This window comes from Mercenaria mercenaria, chromosome 9, assembly GCF_021730395.1.
Source record: "Mercenaria mercenaria strain notata chromosome 9, MADL_Memer_1, whole genome shotgun sequence".
Taxonomy (NCBI): domain Eukaryota; kingdom Metazoa; phylum Mollusca; class Bivalvia; order Venerida; family Veneridae; genus Mercenaria; species Mercenaria mercenaria.
Window position 1 is genome coordinate 73,841,011 of NC_069369.1, and position 19,435 is coordinate 73,860,445.

Below are 19,435 nucleotides of genomic sequence, written 5' to 3' on the forward strand. Positions count from 1 at the left end.
ATAAGAGGGGGGAGGTAGGGAGAATCCGAGGCTCTGACCAGCGAAAAGGCTCTCTCCACCCCCTGCTTTCCGAGTATTTACTATCATCAATGTTTCTAGTAGATAAAATAAATGTGCCAAACAGAACAAAAACAACACGAAAAACTGGGTAATGTTCATGAGCTGTCATCGAACTATAAATCGATGTACAAAACGATGTCCTACAAAAATATTTTAATTATGTTTGTTTTTTGTGTTTTTTTTACAGAATAAATGACATTAAGACCATCTCCTCATATTTCTGCAAAGACAATGCCAGAATTTGGCGAACCTGCATGCTATCGCTTTGTGTAGTAAACCCGCACTAATTCATGATATCTTCGTGCTTAAATTCAAACCAAATTTAACAAAAAACAACAAAGTACCAAAAAGAAAAAGATAGTAACATTCGGAATGTTTATATATGAATACATGCAGTTAAAATCAAGCCGGTTTCATTCAACCGTATTGTTCCATGATCATTTAATGTACCAACAGAAACATACTAGCAAAATTGAGTTTATACACACACACTGTAAAGAGTTTGTTCTTTAATATACCATAGATTACAGAAGCGGCGTGACATGTTTGGTGCAGCAGTACATTTTGTGGCAGGGTTCAGCAGTATGATTCACCATTGTGACCCTGAAACAGATTAAACTCGACGGCAGAAATATGTTAAAAAACAACAAAATTACTGTAATGGGAAGGGTGGGAGGGAATTTTTGTAAACGATCTGTCCTCCGGATTTCCGATAAAGAATGTACTTGTCACTGCACTAAATTTGCCCATGAAAATCCCGTGGGATTAAAACTTGTCAGACTAGTATTTGAACTGATACGATTATTAATACAAATACAGGTGCGGATTAGCAGTGAGGCGTTATGTTAGACAAGACGATACCCACCAAAATTAAAACAATTTATTTCATAACAGAACATAAATTTACTTGTCTCTTTTCATACAGTGGCCCCCGCTGTTAGCAGTACATCGCTCACTACTTTGGTGCCATTACATTCCAAATTGCCTGTAATACCTCATGTTGTTAATCAAACCGCTAACATAGCTTTGCTCTTAAAATTAAGTAATTTTTTTATTATTGGCCGTAGGGAAAAACCGAGACCACTTTTCTGTGGTACAACATGGATGGTACCTCCAATGTTTACGTGTATTTTGACATATCTGTACCTTGTAAGAATTTGTTTTTCTTTTTGGTTAAATTTCTTCCCTTTGTTGTTGCTGTCCTTTGGACTTAGATATTTTTTCTGAGGACCTTCTTGTCCTCAAGTGCAATGATAACAGGTGACCGATATAGGGCAATCATGGCCCTCTTGTTTTTAGCTCACCTGTCACAAAGTGACAAGGTGAGCTTTTGTGATCGCGCGGTGTCCGTCGTACGTGCGTCCGTGCGTCCGTAAACTTTTGCTTGTGACCACTCTAGAGGTCACATTTTTCATGGGATCTTAATGAAAGTTGGTCAGAATGTTCATCTTGATGATATCTAGGTCAAGTTCGAAACTGGGTCACGTGCCATCAAAAACTAGGTCAGTAGGTCTAAAAATAGAAAAATCTTGTGACCTCTCTAGAGGCCATATATTTCAAAAGATCTTCATGAAAATTGGTCAGAATGTTCACCTGGATGATATCTAGGTCAAGTTCGAAACTGGGTCACGTGGGGTCAAAAACTAGGTCAGTAGGTCTAAAAATAGAAAAACCTTGTGACCTCTCTAGAGGCCATATTTTTCATGAGATCTTCATGAATATTGGTCAGAATGTTTATCTTGATGATATCTAGGTCAAGTTCGAAACTGGGTCACGTAGGGTCAAAAACTAGGTCATTAGGTCTAAAAATAGAAAAACCTTGTGACCTCTCTAGAGACCATATTTCTCAATGGATCTTCATGAAAATTGGTCAGAATGTTCATCTTGATGATATCTAGGTGAAGTTCGAAACTGGGTCACGTGGGGTTAAAAACTAGGTCAGTAGATCTAAAAATAGAAAAACCTTGTGACCTCTCTAGAGGCCATATTTTTCATGAGATCTTCATTAATATTGGTCAGAATGTTTACCTTGAAGATATCTAGGTCAAGTTCGAAACTGGGTCACGTGGGTTTAAAAACTAGGTCAGTAGATCTAAAAATAGAAAAACCTTGTGACCTCTCTAGAGGCCATATTTTTCATGAGATCTTCATGAATATCGGTCAGAATGTTCATCTTGATGATATCTAAGTCAAATTCGAATCTGGGTCACGTGGGGTCAAAAACTAGGTCAGTAGGTCTAAAAATAGAAAAAACCTTGTGACCTCTCTAGAGGCCATATTTCTCAATGGATCTTCATGAAAATTGGTGAGAATGTTCAGCTTGATGATATCTAGGTCAGGTTCGTAACTGGGTCATGTGCGGTCAAAAACTTGGTCAGTAGGTCGAAAAATAGAAAAACCTTGTGACCTCTCTAGAGGCCATATTTTTCACGAGATCTTCATGAAAATTGGTGAGAATGTTCACCTTGATGATATCTAGGTCAAGTTTAAAAGTGGGTCACGTGCCTTCAAAAACTAGGTCATTAGGTCAAATAAAAGAAAAACCTTGTGACCTCTCTAGAGGCCATATTTTTCAATGGATCTTCATGAAAATTGGTCAGAATTTTTTATCTTGATGATATCTAGGTCACATGTGCTCAAAAACTAGGTCACTATGTCAAATAATAGAAATAACGACGTCATACTCAGTAGAACACTGGGTCATTTGGGGATAGGTGAGCGATTCAGGACCATCATGGTCCTCTTGTTGTTATGCCCCCAAAGGGAGGCATATTAGTTTTCAACTGTCCGTCGTTCGTTCATCACTATGTTAACTTTTTGCATGAAGGCACTTTACTCACGAACCACTGCACCCAGGACCTTCAAACTTCACTTGCTGATAATACTTATTGAGTATACCACTCCTACTGACTTTGGGGTTACCAGGTCAAAGGTCAAGGTCATGGGCCAACGTTAACTTTTTGCATGAAGGCTTTTTCCTTGCGAACTACTGCACCCAGAACCTTCAAACTTCACTTGCTGATAGTACTTATTGAGTACACCACCCCTGCTGACTTTGGGGTGAAAGGTCAAGGTCACAGGGGCCAGCGTTAACTTTTTGCATGAAGGCACTTTACTCGCGAACCACTGCACCCAGGACATTCAAACTTCACATGCTGATAGTACTTATTGACTTCACCACTCCTACTGACATTGGGGTCACCAGGTCAAAAAGGTCAAGGTCACAGGGGCCAACATTAACTTTTTGCATGAAGGCACTTTCCTGGCAAACCACTTCACCCAGGACCTTCAAACTTTACATCCTGATTGTACTTTATGAGTACACTAACCCTACTGACTTTGGGGTCACCAGGTCAAAGGTCAAGGTCACAGGGGCCAACGTTAACTTTTTGCATGAAGGCACTTCACATGCGAACCACTTCACCCAGGGCCTTCAAACTTCACATGCTGATAGTACTTATTGAGTACACCACCCCTACTGACTTTGGGGTCACCAGGTCAAAGGACAAGGTGCTGCAGGGGCATTTGTCACCATTAGTGACAGCTCTTGTTTATGATTTGAATTTAATCAAACGTGCACAAAAATTATGTCACCATATTAAGGTCTTGGATCCTTTCTTAAACCGGCCAGATTCCATTATGGGTTCCAGAGTTATGGCCCCTGAAAGAGCCAAAATTAGCTATTTTGACCTTGTCTGCACAATAGCAGGTTCATTGATTTTAACCAAACTTGCACACAACTTGTATCACCATAAGATCTCGATTCCTTTTTATTCGCCCGAAGGGACATATTGTGTTATTGCCTCGGTGTCCGTCTGTCTGTATGTCTGTTGGTTAGCAATTTCCCTTCCACTCTGTAACTCTTACTTCCCTTTTATGTTACTATAAATAGCTTATTTAGTAACTTTTTTATTATTGGCCATAGGGAAAAACCGAGACCACTTTTATGTGGTACAACATGGATGGTACCTCCAATTTTTAGGTGTATTTTGACATATCTGTACCTTGTAAGATTTTTTTTTAAATTTTGGTTAATTTCTTCCCTTTGTTGTTCCAGTCCCTTTGGGCTTCATCAGTCAAAATTTTGCTCCTAACCTCCTCTGATGTAATCCTTCAGGCATGAAACTACTGGCCTGATTTGAAAATAATTTATTTGAAGAAAATTTCAACTATATTTTCTCATAATTCTTTTGATTGATCTTGATTATGATTTTTGACCTTCTTTTCATTAAGTGCAATGATAACAGGTGAGCGATATAGGGCCATTTTGGCCCTCTTGTTATGAGTAAGAAGCTGAATGTCTTGGCATGTCAACCTCCGTAGGTACGGGAGTACGATTTGTATGCTTTGACCAAAGAGATGCTTTGTTCTCAATATGTGTCTTCACTAATGCTGCTGCTTGACGTTAAGGTTTTCCAGATACAAAAAATGTAGCTGGATGGTCACCTTCATCCACTCCAAGTAAGGATTCCTCATCGCTTAGCATCAAAGACAACACATCTTCTGTATTTGCTGACCCAGTCATCTCCCAAGCATTGTTCTGGGAAGACAACACCAGTCTGCCCTCATCCGCTACCACGATACTAATGCTAGGGTCCAGGTCCCTTCGATAGACCTTACTGATAGTTGGTGTCTCACAACTAACATTTCTACACTTGCCTTTACCTATGTCAAAGATGATTGCACGTATTCAGTCTCAAGTGTGGAACTCTAGCACATTTGCTAGAGAAAGTACTTATTTTTTTCAAATCATAGGTATGAAGTTAAAAAGCCTTGAAATGAAGGCAAATGTCCACATTTTTCTCAAAAATAGATATATCGACAATAATTTAACTAGAGTTATGACCATTTGATATTTTCATGTAAAAGAAAATTTTGTGATCAAGGAAATATAACTCTTCTTGAACATGGAGAGCAGGAACATCAAAGGGACATAATATATTGAATATTTTCTTTTGAAGTGCATTTGATTTAACATTCAGCTGTGATCTGGATCCATGATACTATTCACTAAAAATAGTGAGACAAAGCCCCCACGACAGAGAGATCAGAAATCAGATACAGGCTTGTCCGGCTAACTTAGCCTAGCTGGTTGCGAATAGACAGCCTGGTTCTTTAACGTGCCCAGTGTATAGCACTGATACACAGAAGGATTGCCTGGGTGCCTGACCAGTACACCTCTAGTTGGGTGGGAAACACTGAAAAGCGTTTCTGAAAATTCCCGAGTAGCTGCCGGGAATCGAACCCCCGACCTCAAGATGGGAAGGCCAGTGTGCAAAATATTGGGTCATCTGGGGTCAAAAACTAGGTCTCCAGGTCAAATTTAAGGTCAGAGGTGCAGGGTGAGATACTAGTATAGGTGGATGGTGTATAGTCTAGATTTTCACTCAGATATCTCCTCTGAAACTACTGGTCATCAAATTTGGTCTATAGCATCCAGGCCTGAGGTCCTCTATCAAGTTTATCCAAATGGGTGCACTTGGCTTCCTTAAAGGCTGCTAGAGCTAAATATAGAAAAACTTTCAAACAACTTCTCATGAACCGCTTGCTGGATCTTCATCAAACTTGGTCTGTAGCATCATTATATGGTTCTCGCTTATATTTGTTCTAATTGGTGGAACTTGGCCCCTTTTAGTGGCTGCTAGAGCTAGAAATAGAAATACATTAAAAGTCTTCTTCTCATGAACTGCTTGATGGATCTTCATCAAACTTGGTCTATAGCAGCATTATGTGGTCCTCTCCCTTATTTCAGATGGGGGTAATTGGTTACATTACAAATAATCTTGTTGTTATGACACCACTAAAAACATACAAACAAACAAACTGATTAGAAGTTTGAAATCTTTATTTGTAACACTAAAATCACTATATAAAACAAACCATTTATCAAATATTTTGAAAGAAATAATTGTTAAATCATGTAAGAAAGCCATCCAGCTGGCTTATGGAAGGTTGGAGGTTCAACCCAGGTACCCGCTTGTGATGAAATAATGCATGGAGGGGCACTTGGTGGTCTTCCTCCCCCATCAAAGCTGGAAATTCACCATATGACCTATAATTGTGTTGTTGTGATGTTAAACCCAACAGAAACAAATTAACTGTTAAATATCTAAAGTTAATTTATATAATGTTATACATAACATAATGAAAATGTGATATTCCTTGTCTTTATAAAATATCTATTTCAATACATTGAAAAGTTCTGCATGAAATCCTAAAATTTAGGCAAAGGGGCTTCATAAATCAAGTATTATAAAAGACATCTAGAGGGGTGGTCCGACTTTCAAAGCAGAAAGCTATTGTTGAATAAATGTAAAGCTCTGTTTTAATGCTGAATTGTCAATAAATCTGTTGTCTCTACACATTTTTATTAGCTCATCTGATTTTTTGAAAAAAAATGATGAGTTATTGTCATCACTTGAGCGGTTGTCGGCGTCAGCGTCTGCGTCGGCGTTGCCTGGTTAAGTTTTATGTTTAGGTCAGCTTTTCTCCTAAACTATCAAAGCTATTGCTTTGAAACTTGGAATACTTGTTCACCATCATAAGCTGACCCTGTATAGCAAGAAACATAACTCCATCTTGCTTTTTGCAAGATTTATGGCCCCTTTTGTACTTAGAAAATATCAGATTTCTTGGTTAAGTTTTATGTTTAGGTCAACTTTTCTCCTAAACTATCAAAGCTATTGCTTTGAAACTTGGAATATTTGTTCACCATCATAAGCAGATCCTGTACATCAAGAAAGATAACTCCATCTTGCTTTTTGCAAGATTTATTGCCCCTTTTGGACTTAGAAAATCAGTTTTCTTGGTTAAGCTTTATGTTTAGGTCAGCTTTTATCCTAAACTATCAAAGCTATTGCTTTAAAACTTGCAACACTTGTTCACCATCATAAGTTGACCCTATACAGCAAGAAACATAACTCCATCCTGCTTTTTGCAAGATTTATTGCCCCTTTTGGACTTTATCCTGCTTTTTGCAAGATTTATTGCCCCTTTTGGACTTAGAAAATATCAGATTTCTTGGTTAAGTTTTATGTTTAGGTCAACTTTTTCTCTTAAACTATCAAAGCTATTGCTTTGAAGGTTGCAACACTTGTTCACCATCATAAGCTGACCCTGTACAGCAAGCAACATAACTCCATCCTGCTTTTTGCAAGAATGATGGCCCTTTTTAGACTTAGAAAATCATGGGTAGGACAATATTTCTATTACACAAAAAAAAATCAGATGAGCGTCAGCACCCGCAAGGCGGTGCTCTTGTTCATTTTTAAAACACTTTATCTCATGTACTGTATACAGTGTGATGGATTTAATTCAATCCTAGCTTTCATCTCCTTGGTGACCGAGACAGTGTTACCTGAAGCACAAGACAGTGTTCTTCCGGCTGAAGTAGATATGTCATGGCCGGAACAGGTCTCCCGATATTATTTCTCCGAGCTTGGTTCACTTTCGCCTTCAGTACCAGTTTCGCTATTCCTGTTTCACAGAGATGACGCATAACTTGGTGAACTCTCAGCTGTCATGTAAGCCCTGAAAAAGGATTGCTTGTATAAATAACTTATTGCTTATTATACACCCTTCAAAGAAGGTGGGGTATATTGTTTTGCAGATGTCGGTCGGTGTAGACCAATTGGTTTCCGGATGATAACTCAAGACTGCTTGAGCCTAGGATCATGGAAGTTGATAGGGAGGTTGGTCATGACCAGTAGATGTTATAACGTTTCCGTATGATAACTCAAGAAAGCTTGGGCCTAGGATCATGAAAGTTGATAGCGAGGTTGATCATGACAGCAGATGACCCCCCATTGATTTTGAGGTCAGTTATTCAAAGGTCAAGGTCACATAGACCCAGAAAAGTTAAACGGTTTTTGGATGATGACTCAAGAAAGCTTGGGCCTAGGATCATGGAAGTTGATAGGGGTCATGAGCAGTGGATGACCCCTATTGTTTGTTAAATTATATTAATGTGGAAATACATACTATTAACTTTTTTAGTCAGTTCATTTTTTTATTGTGTGTGTATGAAGCTAGAGCATTTTTTGCTTTTTTATGCTTTAGTAAAAACATAAACGTAAAAAAAGTCCTAACTTAACTTTTCGAAGGGTGGCAATTGTTTTCTCATTCAGATGCATAAAAAATTTAACACTTAATGTTTGTGTAAATTACCTTTTAAAATCAATGATAAACTTCAATACAATGGTTTTCTGGTGGTTTACTTTGAATTAAGTCTTCATTTTGATATTTTCAACATTCAAAATCCCTTTTCATTAATGAGTCACCAGTCATTGATTTATTTCATTATATCAAAATGACTACACAAGATGAATATTCTTTGCATTGACGTAGACTGGCATGTGATGTGATCATTTAGCACCAGGTGTTGGGTGCTTTTACAGGCTTCTACTAATGGTACTTCAAATAACAGAGATGTCAATGAGAGTGATATACATGTATATATTATATGTTAAATACATGATATTAGAGAACACTTCGGCTTTAAACCAAATTACATAATTAAGAACAGGTTTAATGTAAGTACATTTAAGTATGGAAAGCTTTTTTCTGATAAAATAACAAAACGAAAAAAAAAAAAAGACAATCTGTATGTTTACTTCACCATAAAGAATAGAACAGAATGAAAAGAAAGTTATGCAATACAAATCATTCATCAGGATTTCAATTTTAGTAGTATAAAACAAAACAAGAAAAAGAATGGAAAAGTATGAAGCACAAGATTAAGGATAACATATGATTTTGAAACAACAGGGTCTCATAATTTTTTTTTTTTTTCTTTTCACCATTGGATACTTTGATTCAACTCTAATGTTTCAAAACACTCTCATGTTACACCCCACTGGCTGAAAGAAACAGTTAATCCATCTCATGTTAAAATTTCGTCAAGTAGCATGAAACACAAACCATTTAAACTAAACAGCTTTGCTGTCCACAGTGAAATACTTATAAACTGAGCAGTTCAAATTCTCGACTGTCAACACAAGCAGCTTTCCACTAATCCCAATAATCCTCTTCCCTAATATAAAAGGGATATTAGGATGTACCGGTATTAAATATCTTCTTCGTCAACTTGTTGTAAAAAGACATTATCGATATAATTGTCAATACAATGCTTGAGAACCATTACTAAGGACGACCTACTCTGTACTTTTTTCTTGTGCATTTTCCTGGCTTCTTCTACTCTCCTGCCATCTGGTTCTTCAACCTTGCCCACTTCTTCTACCTTCTTGCCTGGGTAAGGGCATTCCTTATTGATCTTTGCAAGTGTTATCTTTTTTTTTGACTGAAATATCTTGTCCAGTTCTTGTACCTTCTTGCCCAGGTAAGGGCATTCCTTATTGATCTTTGCAAATGTTATCTTTTTTTCGACTGACATACCTTGCCCAGTTCTTGTACCTTCTTGCCCGGGTAAGGGCATTCCTTATTGATCTTTGCAAATGTTATCTTTTTTTTGACTGACATACCTTGCCCAGTTCTTGTACCTTCTTGCCCGGGCAAGGGCATTCCTTATTGATCTTTGCAAATGTTATCTTTTTTTCGACTGACATACCTTGCCCAGTTCTTGTACCTTCTTGCCCGGGCAAGGGCATTTGTTCTTGATCTTTGCAAATGTTATCTTTTTTTCGACTGACATAACTTATTTTTCTGCTCTATGGTACCCGATCTCGGTTCACGAAATAGACTGCAGTACAATGCAATTAAATATTATAACTTGATATAATGCGACAGCTTGTTTCATACGCTCGCTGTTTACTGGTTATTGACAGTTTGTACATTGCTGGCAAAAGCTGTAACCGTACCTTTCAGCGATATTGTGAGATTGATGTAACAATTTATGTTTGTAAATGACAAGTATTCTAGGTGTAAAGAACTGCTGATATGTTTTTATTGAGAAGTCGGCAATAAAGAAAACTGCAATCAAACACCTTAATGAAATGATACATTACATTATATATTCAAATTATATACAAACTATAATCATAAAATCAAGGCTTGATAAAATTGTCTAAAAATGTCAATATAATGTTGTGTCAAGGCTGTAAAAAATGATAATCATAATCAAGGCTTGATAAAATTGTCTAAAAATGTCAGTATAATGTTGTGTCAAGTCTGTAAAAAACTATGTTTAAAACTGACTGACTTTTTTGACAGATATGTTGTTTGTCATCATCTTTTAGTAGATTTAGAACATACTGTGCATAACTACAAAAAAGAAGACAATGAAAATGAATCCAAAGGACGTAAATTGAAAAGTGCAATTACACAACCGAAGAAGATATCAGATAAGCATATTAAGAATGGTACTGACACTGTTCAACCACATGTCAGCAATCTAAGAAAGGAGAAAGAAAGGTAGTTCTCTAAAACGGCAAGACATTTACAGTGATACAGTTGAGAACTACTTATAAGGAATAAATAAAGATACTGTGAGGTACATTATTGGAATAAAGCCGGAAGCCAAGCAAGTATACGTAGCATGACAATATCTGCATTAGGCTAGTGAAGTGCGCTTTAAATAAAAACTTCCGTAGTCATGCACTGTGAACAGGAAGTAAACCCAAGCAGATCTCATTATTCAAAGTCCCACTTTGTTGACAGAAGCATAAAACTAAAGGGAGGGCTTAAAAAATGTCTTAGGCACAGTAATACCTCAAACTGTAAATAACAGCTAATATTATAATCAAGTGGAGGGTCTATACATGCTTGGCCTCCGGCTTTATTCCAAGCGTTTGGATGAGGGGGCATTATTTTTATAGTCTTCGGCTTTCACATGTATAGATAGCATCTTTAAAGTTTGTCAACAAAGTGATAACAAAAAGATAAAAGACTGAAAGTCACCAATACATTATTTATGTACTTAATATGATATCCCACAAAATAAGACAAGGCACTTGTAAACAAAGAACCAAACAGTCAACAAAATACTATACTATATACTAGAAGACAACCAACTGTCCAAAACTGTTCACCTAGTGAACTACTCATTTTTAATACTGAGAAAAAACTGCATCACCGAAAGACAAGTTTTCTTCAGCTACAGTTGATCTATAATAAAACTTGCAAATGTTTTTATCATTTTTCCAGTCTGCTGTTTTTAAAATTGTTTTTAAAGTACGCTTTCCATGAGCTTTAGAAACACTGGCTGACCTGTAAGAATGAGCCGTATAAATATCAGTATTAATACCGGATAGACCCAGAACATTTTTCAACCATCTTGCAATGGTACTTGTAGTCACTGATTTATATGTCACAAATGAAACCAGAAGCTGCTTAGTTTTTCTCAAGTTCTTTGTAACACATAATGTAATGAAGCAAAGTATGCATAACACAACTTCTCTTCATCAAAATGTTTTAGATTCAACACAAAACTATTTGATCTACCTGATCGTGTTGTCTTCAATAGATTTGGGAAAAAGAACACTACCTCTGAATTCCCTACACACATACAGTCCAAATTCATAGGTATAATAGTCTGAGCTCTGGGTGCACACTAAAGGGCAATTAAAGCACTCAGTTGCAAGGATAAAACTACACTATGGATGGATCAAATAGCCACTACTTTTGGAATAACTTAAGGCATAGCTTCTGCAAGATGTTTATTTTGGGTTTAGCTCAGTTATGAACAGGCAACCACTGTCTCTGGATTCTGTACCAGTATTACCTGCTCCCTATCTGCAAGACTTTAGTGTTCTTCACATGAATCAGAGGCTGATTGGTTAAAGACACAACAGTTTTATCTAATTTTCACGAGGAAACATATTTCTTGTCCCAGACATGTTCCACAGATCATTGTTCTCCTTATTGAGATAAGCGGACGGGTCGACAACAAGATGAGGTAATTTCAGTGTAATATACAGTCTAACCTGTCTTAAGCAGCCAGCCAGGGGAAGCACACAATTTGGCTGCTTAAGCCAGGTGACCGCTGCAGGGCTTTTCACCAGCAAATTGGGAAGAGGCCTAGGCCTTTAAAATTGGGAAATTTATGTGCGATAACTGTTCAGTTTGGGAAGAAATGCTATTCATTGAAAGATAGTGTTAGTGTATAAATTTGAACAGTAATAAATTTTCAACTCAAATTTAATTTTTACTGTAATAGACTAGACTACAGCACTTTATTTTTCAGACTTCAAGTTTCACAAATCTAATCACAGGCCGTTTCTTTGGTGATATTATTATCTGTACCCTTAAATTTACGCTTTTTTACCCCATGGTTGAAAGATGACCTGTGATTTCTTTTGATACCGCCACGTTTTTGATAGATTTGCAGTAATATTTCCAGTTATATGACATTCTGTCGGGAAAATGATCAACCGGAAGTAAACACCAAAAGATGAATTAAATTTATCTCCCCTGAAGCACGGACTAAAATCTAAATTCCAGGACATGGAACATAACGGATTAGACTGGTAATGCATAACACGCAGTACTGTGTGCTATAGTTAAGACAAAAAATTGATACCCGACAACCGCTTCATCCGGTAATACTAAAATGTAAACAAAATTAAACCATTTGTTGATGTGATTTTTGGGAAATGTTACCTAGCATTTTGGGAAGTTTCTCTGCCACAGTTTGGAAAAAATGCAATATTTTTGGATTGGGAAGTGGCCGAATATAGGCCTCTGTTATATAAGGATGAAAAGCCCTGCGCCGACTGGAGGTGCAGCCAGTATATGTATTTTTCAGACTTCTGACCACCAGTTTAGCCTTTAGGCCCATTTCTTTATCAGTTTTCTATTATTTTAACAGGATACATTCATGTGCATTTGCCTTTGCAATACGAATCATCTTCTTAGCAATCTAAAACTCCAGCGTGTTTTTTTACAACAAAAATTTTAACAAACAATTTTCCAACTTCAACATGTTCTAAACAAGTTTGTTTACAATTTTCGCCATTTTGGTAAGGGAAGCTACTCTCCGCGCTTACTGTCTACGCTAAAATCTAAGATTGCCGTTACGTTCTGTAAAAGATCGAGTGGTTTTTATTTCGTTCAAACACAATAAATTTCGTATAAATTTGATAGTATTTTGATGAAAGAAATAGAAAACAAATCGCAAAAGTTATGCTACTAATTAGATATTGAGTATTATCTTTAACCTAGATCATAATTGTGAACAACAAAATTGACACGAGGTGACGCGCTAATTGCCGATAATTACTGGCCATTTGATTGTAACAAAAAGGGGATCACACCTTTGGTTATCAGTTTTAATTGAGAACCTCATGTCATTTTGTCATTCTTGTGGTGAAGTCACGTGAAACTTAGCAGTCACGTGTTTCTCAAAAATCGGGTATCTTTGGCGATTATCAGCTAAAAATAATTGGTTTTGGAAGAAACATGGCCGCTGAAAGGGGTCAAATACGGCGGTCGGGAGGCAATTTCGATGGCCGCGGACAGGAGGTGACCACTGAATAAATTGACGAAAATGAGGAAAATCAATCGGGGGGCATCATAAAATGACGGTTGAACGGAGGTGACCGCTAATCGGAGGTGACCGTTAGTACAGACTGTATTTGGGATTGAAAACAAAATAATCTTTCAAAAGTTGGCCACAAAGCTAGTTTACTTCTTGGCAACTAAAACAAAGCATTCAGAGAAATACCTCAATGGTGTGTTTACACAACAGTAATTTTCAAAATAAACAAGAACCAACAATAAAGAAGACCCATCTGAGATGCATATGAATTTAAATACATTAATAAAAGTCTTCCTATATTATGAAGCCTCCAAAACATGAATGAAATAAGCAATTTCACTCTCTAAACTATAATATTTCATAAACCTTCTTCACGAATGTAATATTTTGGAAATTAAAACATGAACTGGTTTAGGTATATACAGTCGAACTTCGATGGCTCGAACTCGAGGGTCCCGTGGAAATTAGTTCGAGTTTTCCGTTGTTCGAGCCATCCAAATGGCGGCCATTTTGAATTTGGGAATTCGAGAGCATGATGTGTTACAAACCTTACATAGTAATATATTGTCATATTGTACCTAAATGTGTGTATGATACGATGATATATAAAAAACGAACGCTGAAATATGCTTTATTATTTATTTTCAAACATGACATAGATACGGAAAAAATACAGATAAAACACTAATATAATTATAAGAATTTGGTGAAGACAGCATCAAATAGAAAGACATGAATAACAAACCTTTTTGAATCATAGTCCAGTACAAATGTTATCAAATATATTGCTTTCCAGTAGCCGACTTAGCTATCCCCCCGTATCCGGGTCCTTTACTAAGTTGTTCAGCCATGCTAAAGCAGTATGAAAGTTGATGTCGGATCTCCCGTTTTTATGCAGAAAAAATAAAGACAGACATAGTATGTACATTGCTAAATCATTTTAAATAATTTTATTCGTATAAATCAAAGCCCATTAAAGCATTGCAGTGAACGAAAGTCACTTTGTTTAATTTATTTGTCGTATACCGACGCTAATTACGTAAGCGTGTGAAAATTACGCACGCGCCGGTTAAAGGGGAAGCTTGGCGAATGTCAGGCAGAAGTGTGAAAAACTTTGTAAACACAAGCCATCCCGGCAAAAATTATCTGTTCGACTGAATAGGTGTAATTATTACTGTAATTAAGCCGTTGGGACCATCAAATGAGTTCGAATTATCGAAGTTCGAGCGATCCGAGGTAGAATTATATAGAATAAAGAAGGAATAAATTCGGGACCGGGCGAAGAGTTCGAGCGATCCCGGGTGTTTGAAAGATCCGAGTTTGAGCCATTGAAGTTTAACTGTATTTCTCTGATAGAAATACTGACATTGTCAACCTGAATTGTTGATTGCATGGCTATAAAGAACAGTATTCATATCTGAATAAAAGTTAAATTGGATGTTTTTCCTTGGTCTTCATTTGGAATCTAAACTTTTCCATAAGCTGAGCCTGCAATATTGCCTTCCTTGTTTTATCTTTCTCCTCTCTCATAGCCTTTATTTCAGGACAAAATTCATGAGCGTAATTAATGGATGCTAGTATCTCTTTTCAAATTCGAAACTTTGGTCTTGCAACTGCCACAGTATTGATAACTGTTTTAAACTCTATCATTTTTTTTTTTCCTTTCCATTCTTAGTAGTTTTTAGCTCGACTAATCGAAGAATAGCTGGCGTCGGCGTCACACCTTGGTTAAGTTTTTGCATCCAAGTACATACAGCTATCATTTAAAGGCATATAGCTTTTAAACTTATTTTTTCTTTTTCTAGGTCAATTACCAACCTCACTGGGTCAAGTCCCATAACTCTGACATGTATTTTGAGCAAATTATGCCCCCTTTTGGACTTTGAAAATTCTGGTAAAAGTTTTACATGCAAGTTACTATCTCCAAAACTAATGCAGATATTGAATTGAAACTTCACATGTGTCTTCGGGGTTATAAAACTAGTTGATAGCACCAAGTCCCATAACTCTGACCTGCATTTTGGCCAGATTATGCCCCCTTTGGGACTTAGAAAATTCTGGTTAAAGTTTTGCGTGCAAGTACATACAGCTAATACTAAATGGCATTATAGATTTGAAACTTATTTTTTCTTTTTCTACATCAATTACCAACCTCACTGGGTCATGTCCCATAACTCTGACATGTATTTTGAGCAAATTATGCCCCCTTCTAGACTTAGAAAATTCTTGTTAAAGTTTTACGTGCAAGTTACTATCGCCAAATCTAATGCAGATATTGAATTGAAACTTCACATGTTTCTTCGGAGTTATAAAACTAGTTGATAGCAGCAAGTCCCATAACTCTGACCTTCATTTTGGACAAATTATGACCCCTTTTGGACTTAGAAAATCCTGGTTAATGTTTTGTGTGCAAGTACATACAGCTATTACTAAAAGGCATATAGATTTGAAACATATTTTTTTCTTTTTCTAGATCAATTACCAACCTCACTGGGTCAAGTCCCATAACTTTGACATGTATTTTTGGCAAATTATGCCCCCTTTTGGACTTAGAAAATCATCTGGTTAAAGTTTTACGTGCAAGTTACTATCTCCAAAACTAATGCAGATATTGAATTGAAACTTCGGGGTTATAAAACTAGTTGATAGCAGCAAGTCCCATAACTCTGACCTTCATTTTGGTCAAAATATGTCCCCTTTTGAACTTAAAACTCTGTTGATATTTAACCTTTTTGGGTAATATTTTCCTGCTTCTGGGACAATATTTCGAATAGTCGAGCTTGGCTGTCTTACGGACAGCTCTTGTTGAAGTTAAAACTTAGTCATATAAATGTCTGGATTTAACTTAACCAGCAGAATGCATTCTTCATCAACATTTTCATCATCAGTGTCACTATTGGTATCATCCCCAATAGTGCATCTGCCATAGAGAAATTTGATGAGCGTCCCGGCTGTCAAAATTCAGAGTTTTCCATGGAAGTCCGGACTCCGGAGTATTCGGACGAACGTTCCGGAGTTGGGTATGGAATACTGCGGAAAAATGTCCAGAGATTTCCAGAGTGCTTTCTACCGAAGTCCGTGGAATATTTTCCGGAGTTACTCTGGACGTCCGTGGAAAATTTTCCAGAGTTACTCCGGACGTCCGTGGAAAATTTTCCGGAGTTACTCTGGACGTCCATGAACATTTTCCGCAGGTACACTTTTACTCTGGACAACATTCCGGACTCCGGACAATATTCCAGAGGTTTCCGGACATTTCTATAAGGAGCCATTAATGCACTGTTGATCATAGCAGAGTTTTATCAAATTTGGCTTTTTGTTCAGGTAATGGTTTCTGCAATCTTAAAGATCATTTTGCATTTCCTTTGCTGATTTTGATAGGCAACTTTTGTCTTGACAATAAAATTTTCCAAGCAATGGTCTGCTGTCACACACATAACTCGTTGCCTGTCTTTAGCACACTGTTGCTGCAGTAATATTTTTGACACTTGTCTATTCTGTGAAATTTTAATTGAAATATCACACACTTAACTTTTCATGCTGAGTTGCAATCTTCTGAGGTTTGGTAACTTTATGTCAAGTGCTTTCCAAGATATGCATGAAACAAATTCAGACGGACAAGGGCAAGTCTAAGTGCCCCCTACCCTCATCACACCTACAAAAACTTGGAGGGGGGGTTTACAAAAAGGCAATACCTTGATTCAGCTTTACCACTGTTTTTCATTTGTAGCTTCTTACTTGGTTTCACTGTTTCAGAGATAAGAGCACACATCTTGCTGAAATGATGATTTATTGCATTATTTAAGAAAAAGTTTTATACACAGCAGTGTTCAAAATAGGGATTAAAAGTTTCTTAAGCAGTCCTTCAAAATACAGTTTTCACTTTGCTCTGGAAGGCTTCAGAAGCTCTCTTATCTTATCTTTCACCTGGACTTCTGCTGTCCCAAATTTTTCCTTGATTATGTCTGAAAAAAAGAAAAGAAATTAAAGATATACTATATAATTAAAAAAAGCAACTGCATAAAACATGAAACACAATTAAAAACCTCATACAAAACTATATCATAAAACTTTTATTTTCATTTGTTTTTCAAACCTGAATTTGCATATATTTTTTCATACAAAACCTAGAAAATTTAGATTTTTCTTTCTCATCACTTTGACTTCTAAATAACTTCTTTGAAAGATTTTATAAATGTAGAAGTAACATGTTTTTTTTCTGTATTTCTATGCAACAGTTACACAAGTAAAAAAAACTTAATAAGATGATCTACAAGAGCTGTCAGTGGACAGCGTGCTCGACTATTCTCAGTGCTTGATAGTATAATATAAGCTATGAGTAAAACTTTAACATTACAATAAGCATATTCTAAGTCGAAAAGGGGCCATAATTCAGTCAAAATGCTTGATAGAGTTGCCTCCTCCATTTTACAGACTGGGGTGATGATGGTAAACAAGTATGCAAAATATCAAAGCAATATCTCAATGGACTTTGAAAATATTTGGGGTGGTACGCAAACTAACATTACAATAAGCATATTCTAAGTCAAAAAGGGGCCATAATTCAGTCAAAATGCTTGATAGAGTTGCCTCCTCCTTTTTACAGACTTGGGTCATGATGGTAAACAAGTATGCAAAATATCAAAGCAATATCTCAATGGACTTTGAAAATATTTGGGGTGGTACGCAAACTTTAACATTTGTGTGACGCTCACGCTGACGCCGGGGCGAGTAGGATAGCTCCCTTATTCTTTGAATAGTCAAGCTAAAAATCATCATCACAATATACGAGACCAGTTGTTCATCAGTTTAGGGGACCTTTTATACTGCTTACCATATATTACATGAAGTTTTGTGGTGTCTTCTATGGGCGGTCGCTGCTCATATTTGGCGTTAGGCCGCCCACCAGACAAACTTCTCCCTTTGTACTCATTTTCTGTATATAGAAGCCTAAAGAGTAGCTTCGCAGCCTTGCCGAAATCTTTCATATTGATTACTTTTGCCTGTAGTTGACTCTGAAATTGTATTGTTACTCTATAGTTAGTGATATTCAAAAAAAAAAATTCCATACAAAGAAAGTTAAACCATGTTTAACAAAAGAAAATTTATTTTGTGTCTGAAAGGTGATATTTTAGAAAACCCTTGATATTTTCAGGATATTTTTCACAATCACTTGTAATGGATTTTGCAAAAATATGCAGCATATTATAACTTTAATGAATAGTATCTACCTACTTGGCTAATTTTCTTTCTATAATTTTACTAGAATTATAATTGGATATAGAACGGACTTACAATCAGTTCACATTGTCTTGGTCTGTGGATTTAGTGAACAGTTAGTGTTTGAAATTTGGTCTCAAGCCTGAGTCCATATGATTATCCTGGGAAAAATGACAAGACCAAAATGAAATCATTTGACTGGCACAATTAAAATATGTTATATGTGTATAACATCTTAATACCTTTGTAAAGCTTCCATACAGTTGTTCCTGCTGGCTTGTATCCTCGACTGCCTCCTGCAAAATGCAAATAAAAATCAACACTTTTTCTCCTCTAAATGTTTTCTTTTTCATCTTTTTCCAATTTTCAAATTTCTTATGTATAGTAAAGAAGAATAAAAATGTTGAAAAATATCATATTGTATAAAGTAGCTTTAATTATGAAGAAAAAGTTTTCTTAAGTGCTTTTTACAGTAATGAACCATGATCCTCGCAATGAAACAAAATTACCTCTTCTGCTGCTGGTGTGCTGGTACCTGAAGCTGATGGGGTAGCATTTGGTGGTGTTTGTATGTCAACAGATTTTGCTGACAATGATGGCGATGACAACAAGCCACTATCCTACAAATTATAAAAGAAGTACTAAAATAAGACTAATTTCATGTGAAGGAAACATAACTAATATATCTTAAACTGAAACTATCTCTTTATGAATTGTTCATGA

At 36.5% G+C, this 19,435-nt stretch overlaps 1 protein-coding gene across 1 annotated transcript; it reads right to left on the reverse strand.

Annotated features, from left to right (window-relative positions):
• Positions 1–17,265: 17,265 nt before the first annotated feature.
• Positions 17,266–18,649, reverse strand: LOC128559712 (uncharacterized). Its single transcript, XM_053552076.1, has 2 exons — positions 18,327–18,649; positions 17,266–17,457 (listed from the first exon to the last, which is right to left on the reverse strand). The coding sequence occupies exons 1-2, from the start codon at positions 18,559–18,561 to the stop codon at positions 17,372–17,374; spliced, it is 321 nt and encodes a 106-aa protein (XP_053408051.1). The 5' UTR covers positions 18,562–18,649; the 3' UTR covers positions 17,266–17,371.
• Positions 18,650–19,435: the final 786 nt, after the last annotated feature.